The sequence below is a fragment of the Canis lupus genome, chromosome X, assembly GCF_048164855.1.
Source record: "Canis lupus baileyi chromosome X, mCanLup2.hap1, whole genome shotgun sequence".
NCBI lineage: Eukaryota > Metazoa > Chordata > Mammalia > Carnivora > Canidae > Canis > Canis lupus.
This window is the reverse complement of record NC_132876.1, coordinates 109,485,607-109,505,155: the sequence shown is the minus strand read 5'-3', so window position 1 is coordinate 109,505,155 and position 19,549 is coordinate 109,485,607. Positions and strand designations below refer to the sequence as shown.

The following is a 19,549-nucleotide window of genomic DNA, read 5'->3' as shown; positions in this document are numbered from 1 at the left end:
GCCATATTTGTGAGAACAAGGTCCTGTCTGGGTTGCCTTCTTGCTTATAATCTTCCAACCCAATATCTATGCTGATGTCTCCCAAACCTAAATCTACAGTTCTCCCTCAATCACCAGACTTATTTACCCAACAGCCTGCTGGATGCCTCCCCTTGATGGTCCCACAATTACCTAAAAATCCCAGCTGGGAAAAAAAAAAACAGCTGATCTAAGACTGAATCCATGACTTCTCTCCTCCTCAAATATCTTTCTTCTTCACTGGTCTCTAACCAAGGAAATGATACTACCACCCAACTGCTTAAGCCAGTGGCCCAAGTCATTATCTTCAAGTCCTCCCTCTCCTTTATCTTTCACATACTATCAAATTTCTTCATTCTCCCTTCAAAATATTTCCCTAAACCATCCATGACAACACTTCAAAGCTGTTTGTTAGAAAAACTATTTATCTTCTGATATTTCCTGCCATGTAAAAGGGAGCCCAAACAGACACTTTGTGGACACAAACGGACACTCCTGGAACTCTCTGCCCCTTTACTCACCTTCCCTGGGAGAATGAAATGACTTCTCTGACAGGTAAATTTCAGAAAAATAAACTAGGCGTGTTCAACTCAACTCTTTCTTCCTCTTTGAAGTTGTCCTCTACTGTTCTCCAAGGCACAGGCCCTTCTATCTCACATGGGTCTGCTTTAGTTCAATATTGCTGAGACTGGGTGGGTGGGTCTGTCTAATTCTGGGGATCAGCTAGCAGGCCCATTTGGCTCTCACACTCATCTATATCCTTCAACTTTGCCTTCATCGATAACAACATTGCTATATAACATAGATAGGGAAAGGTGCACAAATCTTAAGTGTACAGCTTTGAGGAATTTTCACAAAACGAAATAAGATCTACATAAATAGAGAAACATAACATGTTCATGGATTGGAAAGGTATCAATTCTCTACAAAAGTATCTATAGAGTCAATGCAATTTCAGTGAAAATCCCAAGAGGGTTTTTTTGTTTGGTTGGTTTTTGGTGGTGGTGGTGGGGATGATATAAAATTTATATGAACATACAAGGGGTCAAGAATAGCCCAGGAGGGACGCCTGGGTGGCTCAGCAGTTAAGCGCCTGCCTTCAACTCAGGGCGTGATCCTGGAGTCCCGGGATCGAGTCCCACATCGGGCTCCCTGCATGGAGCCTGCTTCTCCCTCTGCCTGTGTCTCTGCCTCTCTCTCTCTCTCTCTCTCTCTCTCTCTCTCTGTGTGTGTCTCTCATGAATAAATAAAATCTTTTAAAAAATAGCCCAAGAAATCTTGAAGAGGAACAAAGAGTGAGAACTTCAATTGCTAGATATCAAGACTGACTATAAAGCTACAGTAGGGAACCCTGGGTGGCACAGCAGTTTAGCGCCTGCCTTTGGCCCAGGGCGCGATCCTGGAGACCCGGGATCGAATCCCATGTCAGGCTCCCGGTGCATGGAGCCTGCTTCTCCCTCTGCCTGTGTCTCTGCCTCTCTCTCTCTCTCTCTCTGTGACTATCATAAATAAATAAAAAATTAAAAAAAAAAAGCTACAGTAAATGAGGTAGCATAGAGTAAGTGCAAGAGGGAATCCCTGGGTGGCTCAGCGGTTTAGCGCCTGCCTTTGACCCAGGGTGTGATCCTGGAGTCCCGGGATCGAATCCTACATCGGGCTCCCTGCATGGAGCCTGCTTCTCCCTCTGCCTGGTCTCTGCCTCTCTCTCTCTGTGTGTCTCTCATGAATAAATAAGTAAAATCTTTTTTATAAAAAAAAGAATAAGTGCAAGGAAAAATACAGACCAACAGAATAGAGAGTCCAGAAACAGACTAACACATACACAGCCACTTAAATTATGACAAAGGTGATAATGGCTATGCAATGCAGAAAGGATGACCTTTTCAATAAACAGTGCTGGGTGAAATGGATATCCATACTGAAAAAAGGAGCAAAAATATTATTTTGATTCTCCATCCACTGATTCACCTTATTCATTAACTGGTTTAGAACCCAGGTTTCAGGGGCTGGAGGAGAGCTTATTAGGAGAGCCAACATAAGTTTCTGTTAACCTCCCTCCTCAATTTCAGTCACCCTGTCTTCTGTAATCCATTCCTCCCATTGTAAATTGGAATACTTTCTCTAAACCACCTACCTGATCTTATCACTCTCTTGCTGAAAACAGCTGCCCATTGATAGCTCCTCACTGTCTTTAAGATCAAGTTCAGACTTCCTAACAAGTCACCAGGCCCTTCCTGATCTGGGCTCTGCTCCTTCTCTGCTCTCATCTTTCCCAACTTCCTGCTGAAGCCTCGACACATACTCTGTGCTATTTTAATTTCCCTTCAAGGCATTAATACATATTGTTCTTCTCACCTTGATAACTCTATACTCCTTGGCTTGATGAATGTCTATTGGACGCCATGGTTCTCAACCTAAACATCACTTCCTGTAGGCCTAAAAACATTACTTCCTACAGTAAGTCTAAACATTACTTCCTGTAGGAAGAAGGTACACTCGTACATGAACACTCATTCTCCAGACTGCCTCACAACTCATCACTTCCTGCCATGCCCAAGAACACAGCTCGGCACTGTGTTCTCAACCTGATCTCAACCTATGGCATTCTCTGCACTGTATTATTATTGCTTGTTTACTTTTCAGCAGCTCCCGGAGGGCAGTGACCTGGTCTTGTTTACCACTATGTCCCCAGTGCTGAAAATATAGTGAGTACTCAATAAATACTAGTTGAAATGAGTTACATTTATAATTTCAAAGTATTTTCTGTTATATAACATTTTTTAAGTCCTAAGAGGATAGGTATATAGAGTATTCCCATTTTACATATGGCTTAGTTGAGATTAAGTGATTTTGTCAGGGTCAATCAGCTATAACAATGGTACCATGCCCTTCTAATCTTATGAAATTTAACTTGGTTCATTTGTAGACACACTATATTTTCCATTATTTTAATATAACACATATTACTTCTAGGCTTAATTTGAATGGTATATTTTTTCCCAAGGTTCTTCTTTTTTTCTTTAACCTTTTAGCAAGGGAAATTTACCATATATATATATATATATATATATATATATATATATATATATATGTATATGTATATATACGTATATATATATATATGGAGTACTCATCCCCCATGTATGCACCATCCAGTTTCAACTATTATACACTCATGACCAATCTTATTTCCTTTATGCCCTACTCACTCTTCCATCTTCTGAATTACGAAGCAAAATCCCAGACAACAAATGAGTTCATCTGTAAACATTTCAGTTAAACAATGCGCTAAACAAATCATCCACAGTGATAAAAGGACTCATAAACAGGGTCCTTCCTTATAGTTCAGTAAACTAAGAAGCAAGACTACTCACTATTTCCCTATTGTTGGGGGTGGGGGGCTGTTATGTAGTACCTGTCCTGGTATAATTATCAGCGTTCACTCACTCTGGTTAGGGTGATATGGATTAGAGCAGCAGAAAACAAGCACAGCATTTTCTAGCAATGGAGAAAAGTGAATCTCAAAACTTCTCAACTTGAATGGAAAATATAATATGCTTGCAGTTGTTAAAAATTACCAGATTCTTTTTTTTTCTTTATCCAAGTTATCAAACCAGTCATCTCAGAAGGCCAACTACCCAGCATAAGTGGAAGACCTGCTTGGGTCTTATCTACCAAATGCTGTCACATAGGATCCAATTCGTGTTTCTGCAAAATCAAAACGGCACACTCAATTCTTGAAGGAAACTTCATTCCGCAAACATAAATCCTGGACACAAATCCATCTCAAAAGTGACGAGAACCAGGTTGTACACTAGTAAAACATTATCGCACTTATCAGCTCTCATGACTGGTTGTGTAGTAATATAATGGATCCATAAATCTATGCAACTATCCATAGCACCAACAACAGAGGGTGGAGATAGTTTTGAGTCCTCTTATACGCTATAAAAAATCTGTCCACAGCTAGTAAAGCAAGCTGGGAAGTTTACGTTTTCCCCAGAGACTTCACAATGAGAAGCAGGTTAAGACTGCCGGCAGCACATGGTTTCCTTCTGCAAACAAATCATGAATCAAGATGCACACACACGCATACACACATATATATTACTCTGATGATGTTAACATGTCATATCACTAAGACTAATACAATAAATCTCTGCTTCACAATAACGCAGTGAACCATACAACCACTATATTTTCCAACTATGTAACTGTTATATTATCCCACCCAGTTCCCTCATGTTATAGAAGTCTGCGATCTCTAGAATGCTATATTAACACAGTTTAAATAGTATTCATACATCTTGTACTTACTGAGCACCTAACCTACTATGTGCCAGTGTTCTAAGCACATAGCATATATAAGTGAGTAAAATAAATAATAAACACAATAAAGAAATAAATATTATGTTAGAAAAAGTTGCATGCTATGGAAAACAAAACATGCAGCACAAGTGGGCAGGGTAGGCCAGGAGGGTAGGTTTTAGAATGAGTGGGCCAGGGCAGGGCTCACTGAAAAGGTGAAGTCTGAGCAGAGTAATGGGGGGAGAGGCAAGCAGCGAAGTGGGTCGGGAGAAGCAGCGTGTGTAGCCAGAGGAAACTACTGTGAAACAGGTCTCCAAGTGGGAGGGTGCTTGGCATGTTGAATGAAAAGTAAGGGGCCAGGAGGAAGTAAGCAAGGGGAGAAGTCTGAGAGGTAATGGACGCCAGTCACTGCAGCCTGTGGCCCTGGGGGAGGCCTTTCACTTTGGTTCTCTGGGGATGTGAGCAGGGGAGTGGCGTGATCTGACTTAGGGTTTCAAGAGATTGCCCTGGCTTCCCTGTTGAGACTAGACTGCAGGGGAAGGGGAGAAGCAGGAAGCCCTATAAGGAGATTACTAAGTGATGACGAGAGAGCAGGGGAACTGTGAAGGTGATGAGCTTTGGTGGGTTACTGACATTCACAGAGGCAAAGCTGATGGAGTCACCTGATGCATCAGACACAGGCTGTGAGAAAAGAAGTCAGGGACAGACCCAAGACTTTAATCCTGATCTGGATGAGGGGGAGAGCCGCGGCCTTCATTGAGACGGGGAAGGGTATGGGCAGAGCAGTTTTAGGTGATGAAGACGATGAGTTCAGGGTTGGAAAAGCTAGTAAGAATTTAAGATCTTCAAGTGGAGATGTGCAAGTTGGCAGTCAGGGATATGGCCCCGGGGTTCAGAGAAGTGTGCTGAGGCATAAACTCGGGAGTATTACATGTGACGCCAAAACGGCTACTGATAATAGCCCAATTTACTATTGTGGTTAAAACAAATATTCATAGCAACAAAAGTCAAACACACAGACACACACACACACACACACACACACACACACTGTCCTACACAGAAAAGAATAAGACCAAGAATCATAAAACAAACCAAAAAAATTAACTGTTTGCTAACTGAGTCAATGGTCACGTTCATTTCAACCAGTTGAGTAAAATGAAGAAAAACTATACCCATTGTTTCCTCCCAAAATGGGGACTTGCTCGTTTGTAAATATTTATAGGAATCTGAAGGTGATCATGTGAAGGAGAAATGAGTTGGCAAGCTGGGATACCAGCTAGACAGTTCTTAGATCTTGAGAAATATCATATATTACTTACTGAAAGAAATAAAGCTGGCTCAGATAAGCTGCAGCGAAAGAAGAATGTAAATGGAACAGTGCTTCATGTCTAAGTCTCTGCCCTTTCTGTCTTTTTCATCTCTAAGAGTATTAAGTGTCCCAAAGTTTCCTTTCCAGATTCTGTTTCTAATGTATGATGACACCAGGCAAGGTTGCTGGGGGCTGGGGGAAAGAGGCGGGTGGAAGTTGTACAGCAGTGGATGATGATGCAACTTTGAAAAACTCATCTCACCCAAAAAATGAAAAACATTTAAAAGCCACTGATAAACCTGCATTAGAGATGCTGCCAATGCCCCATCCCCCGAGCCTACTGGCACAAACATCAAAGCAAAAGTTTCAGCGCTAAATCGAATTATCAAACATTCCTTAAGCACAGCATGAGTGTAGCTTATTACAATTTGGAAAATTCCACAGTATTTATCAAATCCTAAGCAAAGCCGTGGTGCTCAGAAGTGTACCACACTAGACGTCACTGACAGCCACAAGCTCGATGGCTCTGGGTGTGTTGCTGTGGCAACCGCGTACTTAGCAGCAACACATTGTCTGCCTCTTGCAACCCAGAATCAGAGAGGTAGAAGAAAACAACCAGCTTCCTGATGGGAAAAACCCAGGGAGTCACAGCATGGCCCATCTCCATCATATATACACGTGGGAGACTTCCTTTCAGCAGTCTGAAATCACTCCCACCTAACTGCCAGTGAAAAAAATACATAACCCCTTTTGTCTATTGTAGGACCAATCGACGCACCCAGGCACAAAGCACTAGAGAAATGGACAAGGAGAAGTGATGGATCAGTCTGTGCTCAAAGGTGTCAAGGTCATGTGTTTAGCTGGGTCCAGGCATGAGGGGCTTTTTGGGGTGGGAGGGGGGATGGTCCAGGTCCATTTGAAAAGCCATACTGAGATGCGTTCCATAGAGAGATCCGTAAGAAAAGAAGATGTAAACTGGAGCATGAGCCTTTCCAGAAACAGAGGGAGAGCCCCAAAGGGGAGAGGGCAAACAGCTAGCATGTGAGGATACCGACACCCCAGAAGAGGCACAAGAAGTCTCAGATGCCCTACGATGATGGACTTTTGGGTACTCCACATGGTGTTGAAATAAAACAGAAACTGTCGAACATACCTTCTCCACTGGTAGAAAGTCATTCTCTACTTCAATCGACCTTGGTCTTAGTTTTATTGGTTTGTCTTTGAATATATCTCCGAAGCCCACTCCCTTAACTTTCTTCGGCTGGATTGCTGCAGTTGCGACTGTCCCGTTGGCACCTTCGGATTTGGTACTGCTCGAGTCACCCCCATCACTCTCGGAGCCTGTGGTTTCCCTTAAACCTGTCAAGAGTGGGGACGGGGAGAGAAAGAGCTCAGAAATCAGCCACAGCCATGAAGCACCTCACAGCCAGCCAGGAACCACCTCTACAAGTGTTACTGGGCACAGGACTTTTCATTTCATGTGTCGAATATGTTGCGTTCAGGTGGCTCTGAGTTTTGTTCAATCTCCCCACCCCCAGCCTTTGATTTTCAGAAGTGAATTGAAATTCTTCCCCAAAAAAATCTAATTTCAAAGCAGATCTCTTATGTGACATCTCACCTCTCTTCAGCCAGAGCCTGATTCTAATACAAATTTGTTTTGCCACAGTCTGTGTGATGACAACCCTTCCCACTCTGTCCTCACCACCCCACCCTGTCAGGACCACATACTGTACCTCCAATCTCTATGACTCATGGCAATTAGCAATTAGCAATGAAAGTAACATTTCCTAAAGGGAAACTGTAAAGCTAAAAGCCATTTAAACAAATTAGCAATTAAAGAAACCACACAAAATTATGACTGCCAAAGAATTAAATCTCTTTGGATGGCTTCACAAGGAATAAATGCACGCAGACATGTTTCTCTAGGAAAGCATTAAACCAAACTTGACATTGAGACGCCTTCACTGGCAAAGATGACTGTGTCTGTTAAAGAAAGGAAGGAAGCTGCCTTCCCGGAGGCCAGAATTCCCCGAGCCCACTGTTCTTCTTCCCTCCCTCAATGCCATCATTTCCCCAAGGCTGAATCCCTTTCCAAAGAAGAACACTGGGAACATGACATCCTTCCTTTGACCTCTTGTGGTGTGTGTTGGAAGTCACCAAATAGTTGTCAGCAAGACAGCATGAACACTTACCTCCCAGATTCTTTTTTCCCCAGGCTCTGCCCACAATCATGTTCCTAAAAGGAAGAGCCTATTTGTTTCTAGTTAATTTCTAGGTGTACACTCTTACTTTGAAAGTCAGTATATCAGTCATCCCATCAAAGGGCCGGATTCAAATGATATCTTATGGAATACTAGTTTGCCATTCAATCTGCCTCTAAAGCCTCTAGATGTGTAGAATAGCTCCTGAACGTTTACTGTACATCCCCTTATGACAACGATGCTCTCGATGAAAGTACATCAAATTTTGTTCTGTATTAGCCAATTGTACGTTATCTTTCTACAGGGAAGGTGGCCTCCTAGTACGTAAGAATAATACACCAAATAATTGCTCACATAAAATGTTATAAAATGTCGAAGTCATTCAAATAAAGTAGTCTCAGTGCAGGAAGAAACTGTTAAATGAAAACAGATAAAATATAGAAAGGTCATTATAAATTGCTAACAAGTTTCAAAATCAAATCCTTAACATTAAAACAATGGCTGTGTTTGTTGCTGCTGCTGTTTTCAATAAAATGGTATTTATAAGCCAAAAAAGAAGGGGAGAGGAGGAAGATCCCTGGTGTACATTTTAATTAGCTAAAGAACAGCATTTGTGAGCAAGAATGGAGGGCAGAGCAATAAGGAGCAGCCTACAGCAATGGGGTCGGCTGTAATTTATAGGCCTGGATTTGAGTGTGCAAAACATGAAGAACCCCTCTGGATTAGCTATCCATTCGTGTGTTTATTTGTTCATTGTTTTTGGAACTATCCCTGCTGGAGATATAATTTTGGAGTCTAAATATTGTGTCATTTCCCCTTTAACATGTTCTCATTTTGCCGTATGGATTCTTTCTATGTGATAAATGGCTTGTATACTCTTTTCTGGGTTGGAAAGAACCATTTGAGGGTGGAATAAAGAAAGAGTTAGTGGGAAGAAACCATTACCGTCCTGCCCTCCCCATCACCACCACCACCACCACCACCACCATCACCACCATCACCACCACCACCACCACCAGCAGCAGAAGGCAGCAGGGCAAATGGATTAGGGCAAGGCTGTTTTAGTTCTTCAAAGAGAGGAATTTGAAGGAGTCTTCTATCATTCCTCATTAGTTAGAACCATAATATTTTCAACCACTGCCATTCTGATTTCACTGAGCTTCTAGTTTCAGGGATTTGCTGCCTTCCAGGTTCATCTTAATGACTTTGTATTAATCACTGTGAGAAATGCTCTTCACATTACACAGAGAGAGGGGGCACAGTCATTCAACCACATAAGCATGGACTGGGAAGAAAACACATGGCAGATTTTTCTTCCAGACATTCTGGCAGCCTGCTTCTATCACTTTTAAGAATGTAAATTATATAGCTGAGTATCTGGGTTGGTGAAAGAACTCAAAATCTAATTCCTTCCCTTTGGAGACAATCAAAGGTGACGTTTTCATGTTGGTTTGGTGCTGCATCTTATAGCTACTGGTGCCCATCATACACACCATCCTGAAAATGTCCCCGTGTCATGCTCAGAATGCCAGGTGACACCGACAGGTAGGACAGCACAGAGCGTGGTCTGTGGGCTAGGGCCAGTTCATGAAGGGCTTGTTACTGGTACATAGCAAGCTTTGCACAGGAAGTGTGCATATTTGGAAACACTTATAGCAGTGTGTACTGGTATGACTTCAGATGTGTGGCCCGTGGACTTGTCTGGGTGACCAGGGAACAGACCAGTCCCGATCTGTCAGTTGCCTGTGGTGAGGTGCAGATGGCACACTGCATGCGTAGTAAAGTTGTGTACAGCAAGACCAGGTATCCGTCCGTGGGGGGATAGAAATAAAAATAAACTTCACCACAGACAGTCTGAGAAGCACGGTTCCGGCGTTCACATTTGAACCTTCTCTTTCGCCACTTCTCTACATGTAGATATGTATGCGCATATGTGTACATGTACACCAGGGTGGAAGCTTTTCCCTCAAGGTAAAAAAAAAAGAACAGAGCCTCAAATTTTCTGTTATATGGCTGGCCAAATGACATAATAAATTACACTTTTGTGTAATTTACCGTAATATTCCAGCATGGATCAATTCAGGTCTGTGAGCCATTTTTGTTTATTTTAAATTTAAAACTCACGTGTATAGTGCTATTCAGCGGCAGGAACTGTTCTAAGAGCTTCACGAAATTCATTCATTAATCTCATTCGTGTCCTTCCCCTCAACTTTTGGCAGCTTTATTTCACAACACAAAAGGCTATCCGTTGGTCCTGCCAAAAGAAGTCTGTCGTGCAGTGATTGGCTGAATGAGCAAAGCAGAACGCCATTTCTGGCATGGACTTTCATGCCAAATTCTTATTTCTTTGAACAACACAATGAAGAAATGGTTTATTGGTTTCTAATGAGCCACTCGGGAAAAGCAGTAACCACGAGAGGTTGACATTTCCATGGAAAGCCATCTCACACCACCGCAGAGGCCCAGAGATACTGGTACAAATACGTATGCCATGACAAATGCTACTGGTCCCTTCTCTGCACGCATGGCTCATGCACGCATGTTACACACATGGCAGAGGCATAAAGCAAACAAGAAAGCGCCAGGGCTGGTGATGAGAATGCTCCTGTAGCACACACCAAGGAGACAGCACTTATTCAGGCAAATAAGTCCATGTCCTTGGATCAGAAATTCACACACACACTTGGCAGAAGCATGAGCAGCTCAGGAAAGTGCGGCGGCCGTGTCAAAAACCACAAGTACTCGGATGTTAACTTTACAATTGCCTCCTGCCGTTTAGGTCACTCACTGTAATAGCGTCTGTGGCCCTCCGTCTTTCCCGGTGCAGCTCGGTACAGAATTGTCCCTTCAAAGGTAGTCTTTCCTGACAGTGAATGAGAGAAGAGAAGGGGAGAGAAAAACAAGAGAGGGGAAGGGGGGAGCAAATGATGGCAAAAGAAGGAAGAAGGAGAGTCTTTAACTGAACTTGCCTTCAATGAATCCGCTGTAAGAGTTTTATTGGCAAATTAATTAGAGACCATTAGGCAGAATTTAAGAATGTTACAGAATGAGCCCAAAGTCCCCACACAACCACGATAGCAATGAGCATCCGGAAGAGGGGCTTGCCTCTGCCCATGACTGGCACGGAGATTATGCCCCCTTTAAACCTGGAAGCCATTGCCACATTTTAGCTCAAGAAAAGGAAAACCTCAATTAACCAGAGGAAATCCAAGTCACTGGATTCCTTAATGACCCATGTGTAATATAGATTGAGGCCCATTATCTTTTATCTTCTATCCCTAGAGCCCTGTATGACACAAACTGATATCCATGACCCCAAGATTCTAAATAAGGCACAGATTCTCTTTAAGGATTTTACTCTTTGTACCTTTCAACAAGGAAAGGTACTAATAAGCTAGAGGGGGTCTTCACCAATGAGGATTGAAACCAATAGTGGCATCCGTGTGGATATAAGGGGTTTTCTGCTTAGTGCTGCAGACACCAGAAAACCCTATTTTTTGAAACACCTTAATTGAGCTTTTGCCATATCAGTCATGAGACTGTACTCAAGCATGAGGACATAGGACTCATCTACTGTCAAACGTCAAATTATCTCTTTTTTGTTGTTACCAGTAGAGATTATCAAGACTGTAGGACAGGACACACAGCTAAAGCCCATATTTCTCTGGAATTTTAAGTACAGGAAATACATACACACTGTCCTAGTTCGAGTACACACACACACACACACACACACACACACACACACACCATACAGAGAATACCATGGGCAGGTAAAATGGTTTGCTAAATGCATTACTCTAAATTACCCAACAAATAGGTTCTCTTATGGTTTATGAGCTAAATATCAAACTAAAGGCCAGTCATGCAGCTCACTCATAATAGGTCTGAGGGAGGGAAAAGCAGGCTATGTTTACAGAGAGAGGAACTGAGAGGGAGGGAGTAACTTGTGTCACTTCTTAAAATATTCTTTAGGAAAATGGAAAACCCCAACAGGAAACATCAAGTCAGCTTCTGGGCCACGTCACTACTGACACATGAAGAGAACATCAAATGATCAAATAGACAACTAAAATACCATCGGGTATTTCCCATTTCCATGTCCTACAGGCATGGTGGGACACCCTAATTCTGAAGTCTTCCCTGTTTGATAAATGTGCTCCATCCAATTAAAGTAAAAACTTAGATGTTCAAAATCACTGGCCATATAAGAATCATCCAAAGAAACCATAAAGTGTTTCAAAGGTTCATGTTAGATTTGCAGCTCTTGAGGACTTTGATGACCAAAAAAAAAAAAAAAGCAAGTGACAGCGGGCCTGTTTTATTTGGGGAAATTTTTATTCTGCTTCACTTCAGTCATTAGTGACATTATTCCCAAGGAACGCAGATGCTTTGCAAGCAAGGCCCTCCCAAACTGAACAGCGGGGGTCCTTCTCAGTGTCAGAAAAAGGAAGCGGAAGTAAAGAACTCAGTATTTTGATAAAGTCCCTCCAAGTACAACAGAACCTCCCTGTGTTCTTCCCCAGGACCACGTCTGAGGATCTCTGAGGGAGACCACAGCTCTGATGTCTCTGAACGGCCAAGTGTGTGTGCCAAGCTTCCCCGCAAGATGACGGGAAACAGCCTGGGCTGCGGTGAGCAAGGACACATACTCTATCTAAAACACAAAAGAGACAGGCAATTGGAAAGTTCACGAATATGAGTGCTGCTTATTCCACCGGGAGAAATACTTTACTATCACTATTAAATATTAATACCTGAAGGCAGCAAACGCTGTAAAAGGGAAGAATTTTAGAATTCCAACAGAAAATCATATGCTTATCCTAGCATCTAATTTTGCCTGAAACTGTTTCATCAATTTGCTAATTGCTCTTCACTGCTAATAGAACGGCATATACAAAACAAATACCATCTAATATTAAAAAGAACAAAAAGTACAAAATAAAAAAGAACAATCTGTTTCCTACAACTAATGAAATACAGTATTTCTATATCATGAAAGTGGTTTGCCCCAAGTTTTAAAAAGCCATCTCCATCTTTGTCTTAGCTTGACAAGTCATGAAACTATCAGAATCTAAAATTCCAAAATAAGGAATTAGGAAAACTATAAAGTCAATTCAAACTGAAATCTCCTGGTTATTAATGGTTATAGAAAGAAAATGTAAATTTTGTCCCTCTGAAAATTATGGAAATAATTGAAAATGTTTCTGTAGCTAAATGATGTGGTATTTTTTTTAAAAAAAAAAACAGGAATACTTTTTAGTTTTACAACAATTAGTTTAGAATCTGAGAAATTTAATAATATTAAAAAAATGTTAGAAATAAAAGATACATTTATGTCCAAAATGTGAAGCAGAATTTGTCTGAAAAGGAAATTGGACAACAATAATATCTGGATTTGCCTCTCAGTCCAAATAAATTTTAAGAATTTAGGATATTCTCTGATTATAATTTAATATAATGTCAGTATAATTTATAATTAGGTTGTTTGTTTTTTGAGAGAGAACGTGAGCATGCACACATGCTCGCCTGTGAGAAGGAGGAGGGAGAGGGAGTAGAAGAGGGAGAGGGAGAGGGAGAGAGAGAATCTCAAGTAGATTCCCTGCTAAGTGCAGAGCTCAATACAGGGCTCGATGCAAGGCTGAATCCCAGGACCCAAAGATCACAACCTAGGCTGAAACCAAGAGTCAGCTGCTTAACCAACTGGGCCACCCAGGTGTCCCTATAATTAGTTCTATTTCACAGTCAATATTAGCATGTGCAAAATGGAAACTGAAAAGGTAATTAATTAATCATGATCTCCAATAATAAGAAGAAATAATCTAAACTCTACTCAAATTGGAAATTTGTCAGATGCCCTGTGAAAGAGTAAACTGCGGGCCAGAATAAAGGCAATACCAAAGTGTGTGTGGAAAGCCTGCACGTAATTATGGCCTTGTCACTGGTAAGCCATGCCACACCAAGGACTTTGTTTCACTGAACTTTAGGGTTCTTATCTGATACCAGGCTGGAAGATCTCTAAATTCCTTTCCATTCCTAACATAAGATTCTGCCCACAGTACTATCACAACCACTTGGATGTTTTCTTTTTTAAAAATCTAACTTACTCAAAATTTTTTCACCATTGGTCTGAAAAATGGGAACCCATTTCATGGGTTCATGAATGGTGGGTGGGAATCATAGGTGGCTGCTAATATTCAAAAAGAAAGATAGCTAGACATTGTGAGCCTCCATGTTGATGATACATCACCATCTATGATGTTTTGGGAAATATATATATTTATTCAGATCAAACCTCAATTTAGTTAAGCCCCTAGATGCAATGATCAATTTTTAGGGACACAGAGTTAATGGCATAGCAGAAACGAAATCAGCAAAGACAGATGGTGGGAAATTCATAGACAAAGGACCTTAGTTTGTTCAGCAAAAATTATAAGAGAAAAAGGAGACATGGAGGAGGAGTCTATAGATTTAGAAGGACTTGAAACACATCTGATTATAATCAGATATAAATTACAATGCATGTACCTCCACCTTCAAGCTAACAAATTGTATTAAAAATAGAAGACTATGGGGTGTCTGCCTGGTTCAGTCAGTAGAGCATCTGACTCTTAATCTCAGGGTCATGAGTTCAAGCCCCATGTTGGGTATAGAAACCTCTGAAAAAGTACCTCTAATGTTTCACAAATTCTATAAAATACAATAGCGTTTTCAAATTTAAATATGGAGCAAAACGTTTCTGCTGCTACATAGCTATGAACTTTCTTATCTAAGGTAAAAGGTTTAAGTCAACACATCAACCAGTACAATTGCTGTAACTCTTTCCTTGACAGATCAGATTACCCTAAACAAAGATCTACAGTTCAGATATTTTCATAAACAACCACCATATATAAAAAATACAACACGGTAAAAGAAAAGCAAGTTCAAGCACCTGTCTTTCAAAGATAAAAATGCCTCCTCAGAGTAAAAAGGGATTCAGTAAGTGCTTATTGAGCACCCGCTATGTGTCAAGATGTCCGGGTACACTTCCTCAAAAATATAAGTCAAGGTTTCTTGTATTACATTCATCCATTACTTTCTGGAAATAGAAATGTGAAGAGTACAAATACCAAATAATTATGTGCACATGTAGGTGTGTGTGTGTGTCTGTGCATGCACTTGTGTGAACAAAGAGATACACAAGGATACACTGTACACTAAGTTTTCTTCATATGTACCAGGACATAGATTTTATCTGCTTAAAAAACCTCACCCTGATGTCTGGTAGCATTTAAATTCAGAGGATTTTTATATGAAGGCACAAGGCTCTCTAAAAATTGCCAAAATGGCATAAACATTAGGAATGTTAAGTGGGCAGGTCTAACAAAGATCTTGATTAAGTACAGTTTAGCTTGTACTGGAGTAAAAACCTAGATGTCTTTTGTGCACGAACTACCTCTGTCTTTCTTAGTTTTATGATAAAAGTAAATAGGCATTTCTTTACTACAGTTATACAAGATGTTATCCCCAGGGAAAATTGGATGAGAGGTACATGGGATCTCTCTATACAGTTCTAGTTGGTTTTTTTTTTTTTTGCAACTTCTTGTGACTATAATTATTTCTATAAAGAAAAAATTTAAAGTAAAGCACATTGAAACTACTGATGCCATTCTCTGCGAATAGGGAATAAGCAGAATCATTTTAAAACCAAAGGTTCCGCTTAGACAAGTCCTACTACCACTATACATAAATTCTGTATGTGATTGGGACTACATTTTACACATTTTACCACTGGATAGACATTTTATCTTCAGAGTGTAAACAGCTACTGAAAAGCCTGTCAGAATGCTGAGAGAGGCTATTTCTCTTTTCAGGGGATTACTTCAATTCAGCAAGCCACAGGGACATTATCATCACATCTCTTTTTGTATGAAGTCTTTTGTGACCACCATTGTCCACTGGGATGTGGGACTGGCCTCTCCACCTCTGTATACCATTTTTCCTCAGACACTCATGGAGCACCTGGGGCACCTTCCCAAACTTCCAGTTTGTGTACTCCTTTGTTATGCGAGCTGATGAAGGCAGGAACTCTGTATATCTTCAGGGTCTTGTGCAGTGTCTTAGTAACAACAGGGGCTCAGCAAAGGCTGAATGAATGAGAAGCAGAAGAAAAGGAAGAAGGAAGGAAGGATAGAAGGATGGATATGGGTGGACAGATGGAAAGATGGAGAGATGGGCCCTCTTGTCCTTAACTGTACATACAGGAAGATTGCCATGGCCATGCAGTTCTTTTAGAAACACCCATCCTTGTTAGGAGACCATGCCTCTTCAGGGACTTCAAACCCTCCCCAATAAGGAACAGATTCTGTGGTAACTAAACATGGCTGCTGAAACTTGTGGGCTCTCCTCGTCCTGAAATGGAGGGCTTTTAACTGAATGAGTGTTGGGGAGAAGAGTCTCTCCAAGAGAAACAGTCCTTTCTGAGCATCTGAAGGAAGGCTAAGTGCCCAGAGAGACCATTCTAAGCAGTCTCCTAACCTCCTGCCCCAGGAATCCCAGCACCGTGCACTTTGAACTGAGGGGGTCAGGCAGGTCAAATGTCCATATTACTAAGTTAGAGCAAAAGGAGGCAGTTTATTTCAACAGTTCCCAAAATACAAAAGGCATTACTTCTCTGACCCTCCAGCCATGAAAGCACAGGTAACATGGCAGGATACAAGAAGTCAAGGTTCTCCCAGAGAGGGAGACCTCTCCAGATCTCCTTTTCTGCATCAGTAAAGGAATCTCATAATAGCTTCCACATGCAGAGATAATGCTTCAGTGTGCATGGTACCAATCAGTGTGCATCAGTCTCAGCACACAAACTGGTTATATATCCCAAGAGTCTATCATGATTAATGATGAAAGTGACCATTTATGGACGGCCTTACATGGGTGAGGTGATTTATGTGCATTATTGCTATTAGAACTCATAATACACTTCCCCACAGAAATAATGGTACGATGACCCAATTTGGTCCCCCCTCCCAAGAAAGCCCATTTAATTCTCAACATCCCTGAGATACAGTGTCGTTATCATAGGACCTAATTACCAGGTTCAACACTATTCCCGTGTACAAAAAGAGACACCAGGGCAGCTGGGACTAATGTATGATTCAGGACCTACAGCAACTCCCACTATCATGGGGTCAAGGACACTCACCACCCTCCCAGCTGTACTCACTAGCTGAGCCTTGTTAGCAGAGAATCACCCCACCCCAAGCCAGAGAAGGCAGCAGGAGCTCCAAGATGCTTCACTTGCTCCGAAATCAACCTCCCATTATTTCCTACCATAGACCCTGGGATGGAATGGAGTTTGGGGGTGGGCTGGGGTGGGGTCCCTGGCACTGGCAGTAGAGGCAAAGGGTATACCTGAAGCCTGTGAGCCAACCAGCCAGAGCTGCTGTTTCTATGTATGACAGGCGATATGAGCCCGAGCTGCTGAAAGGCCAAGTGAAGAAGGTCGCCCGAGCACTTTTCTGGAAGTGGCTTTACCTCCACATTGGGAATCTGTCTATCATACTCTTGGTTAGATAAAAGAGACACAACTAACTGGAGAACACCACTCAAGTCAGATTTTTCCAAATGGAAAAGAAAGACGTTTCAGTATGATTTTGACAGGGCTGAGTTTAGAAAAGGAAGCCTGCGCCCCCAGGGAGTGCTGCGCCACGAGGACAGTCGAGCGTCTTCCGACATTCACGCCATGACCTTGGCTCAGGACGGCACAAGAGATACACAGACGCCCACGTGGGAAGTTGGGTTAGCGACTGGGAGAACAAAGCTTCCCGGTCCTGACCTTTTGCTCCGTGAGCTGGAAAGGGCAGCAGAGAAGCTGGAGGGAGGAGAGCTTCAGGCCCTGGAGAAAGAAAGACCTGGAGTTCGTTCTCACCATCGCGGAAAGACACACATGCTCACCCAAGGTGGGGCTGGCCTCTCAGCTGTCTGGTCCTACTAGTAATGAAGCTGGCATGCGGTCGTCCTGAACACAGCACTTCTCACCACCAACGGGGTGTGTGTGTGTGTGTGTGCCATTTTTTTCCTCCAAGTTCCTCAAAGGATGCTGAGAAATGCAGTCTCATTCAGTTCATTTAAAAAATAATTATTAACTGGCAGTGAGAGCAGTGTATGGAAGCACAGTAATGTGAGCCACAGGGGAATACTGAAATGGCCTGGAGGCTGACGGTCACCTATCCAGAGGTGGATAGTGTGTGCCTGTGCACACGTGAAGGGGTGCGGCTCACGCCTTTACAGTGATAACCTACTACACCGCGGGGGTTAAGGCCGCACGACCAGAAGTGTACTCGTGAGCTTCTGTCACCGTCACTAGGCACAGGCTACAGAACAGAGGGGGAGGCTGGAGCAGCCCCTGCCGGTGTCCCCACCCCCTCCCTGCATGGGGGACTTCCTTACTTGACTTGGAGAGTTGTTCATCCTGCGAAATACCCAGGTCATCCGACTCCCCCGACAGCTCCTTGATGAAGTTGGAAGGAAACATTCCGGTCTTTCCATTGAGAACGCCTTCCCACCATCCTTCCTCTACCTGCACAGATGCAAACAAGAAGAGAGATGCAGTGCTCAGGTTAGACACTGGAGTTCCCGGTTTTCTCTCCCATCTGTATGGTGCACAGTACAGAGCCCACACAGGGAGAGCAGAAGGACCCAAAGCTTACAAGCTAACAGGGAATGCAATCGCAGACCTTAGAGCCTTGAGACTCAGACTCAGGAAAGGGGGCTGGACCTGGGGGCCAAAAACACAAGTGGAAAGGAATTAACAATGTATTTTCACTAACTTCAGACTGAAATTTGGCATTTACTTTGGTTATCAAATGTAGGTGAAACAGTAATAGTAGAAGGACCTGTGACTCATCACCAAACCAATCGTGGACATTTTTGTATCATGTCACAGAAGCTGTGGGTATCTCCAGATATCGCTTGCACCCATCACTACCATCAAGCGGTAGTAGTTACCACACCTGCTGGGGACCTTATTATTTAGTGTATTCATACAGAATTATTTATTAATTATAATAAGAAATTAAACATAGATTATCATATCAAAATCTGCTTTTAAAATAGCTTGATAGCTATTTCGATGGTTCCCTTTGTAACTGTACATTTATTATTTTTTATAGATTTTATTTATTTATTCATGAGAGACACACACACAGAGAGAGAGAGAGGCAGAGACACAGGCAGAGGAAGAAGCAGGCTCCTAGTAGGGAGCCCGATGAGGAACTTGATCCATGAACCCAGGATGGCTCCCCGAGCTGAAGGCAGATGCTCAACCCCTGAGCCACCCAGGTGTCCCTCCTATGTTTTATTTTGTGCATTTAAAGCCATTATTTAACAAGTGACAATGGCTTCCTGGGCTACTAAACTAACTAGATGGCCTTAGGAAGACCCTTAAGAAGCCCTTAAGAAGCCCTGTGCTAAAATCTCAATCGGAAGGTAGAAGGACTCCCTGCAGGGTTCTAGATTGCCCTGAGATGAAGTACAACAGGGCAGAAGGGAGGTAGGGAGGGCAGCCAGACTGCAGTCCTCTGGGCAGGGGAATGAGAGCTGGGTCTGGGGGAGGCAGTGATAAGGGAGAAGGCAGGTACGGATTTGAAGGCCCTCTGAGCTGGTCTTGAGTCCCCAATTAGCTGGGACGAGCAAGAGGAAGGTAAAAAGTCATCCTAAGATTTTGTGA

The 19,549-nt window shown here is 42.4% G+C and overlaps 1 protein-coding gene across 14 annotated transcripts in view; it reads right to left on the bottom strand.

The window, feature by feature from the left end:
- Window positions 1–19,549, bottom strand: part of SH3KBP1 (SH3 domain containing kinase binding protein 1) — a 339,164-nt gene that overhangs the window by 130,354 nt on the left and 189,261 nt on the right. For 6 of the 14 annotated variants that reach the window (XM_072817106.1, XM_072817109.1, XM_072817103.1 and 3 more), the window contains 4 exons: window positions 18,271–18,400; window positions 17,657–17,716; window positions 10,628–10,702; window positions 6,792–6,997 (listed from right to left, as the gene is read on the bottom strand). In XM_072817106.1, coding sequence (XP_072673207.1) covers window positions 6,792–6,997; window positions 10,628–10,702; window positions 17,657–17,716; window positions 18,271–18,400 — 471 coding nt within the window. The remainder of the gene's footprint in view (window positions 1–6,791; window positions 6,998–10,627; window positions 10,703–17,656; window positions 17,717–18,270; window positions 18,401–19,549) is intronic. The other 8 variants (XM_072817113.1, XM_072817107.1, XM_072817104.1 and 5 more) reach the window with 3 other exon arrangements.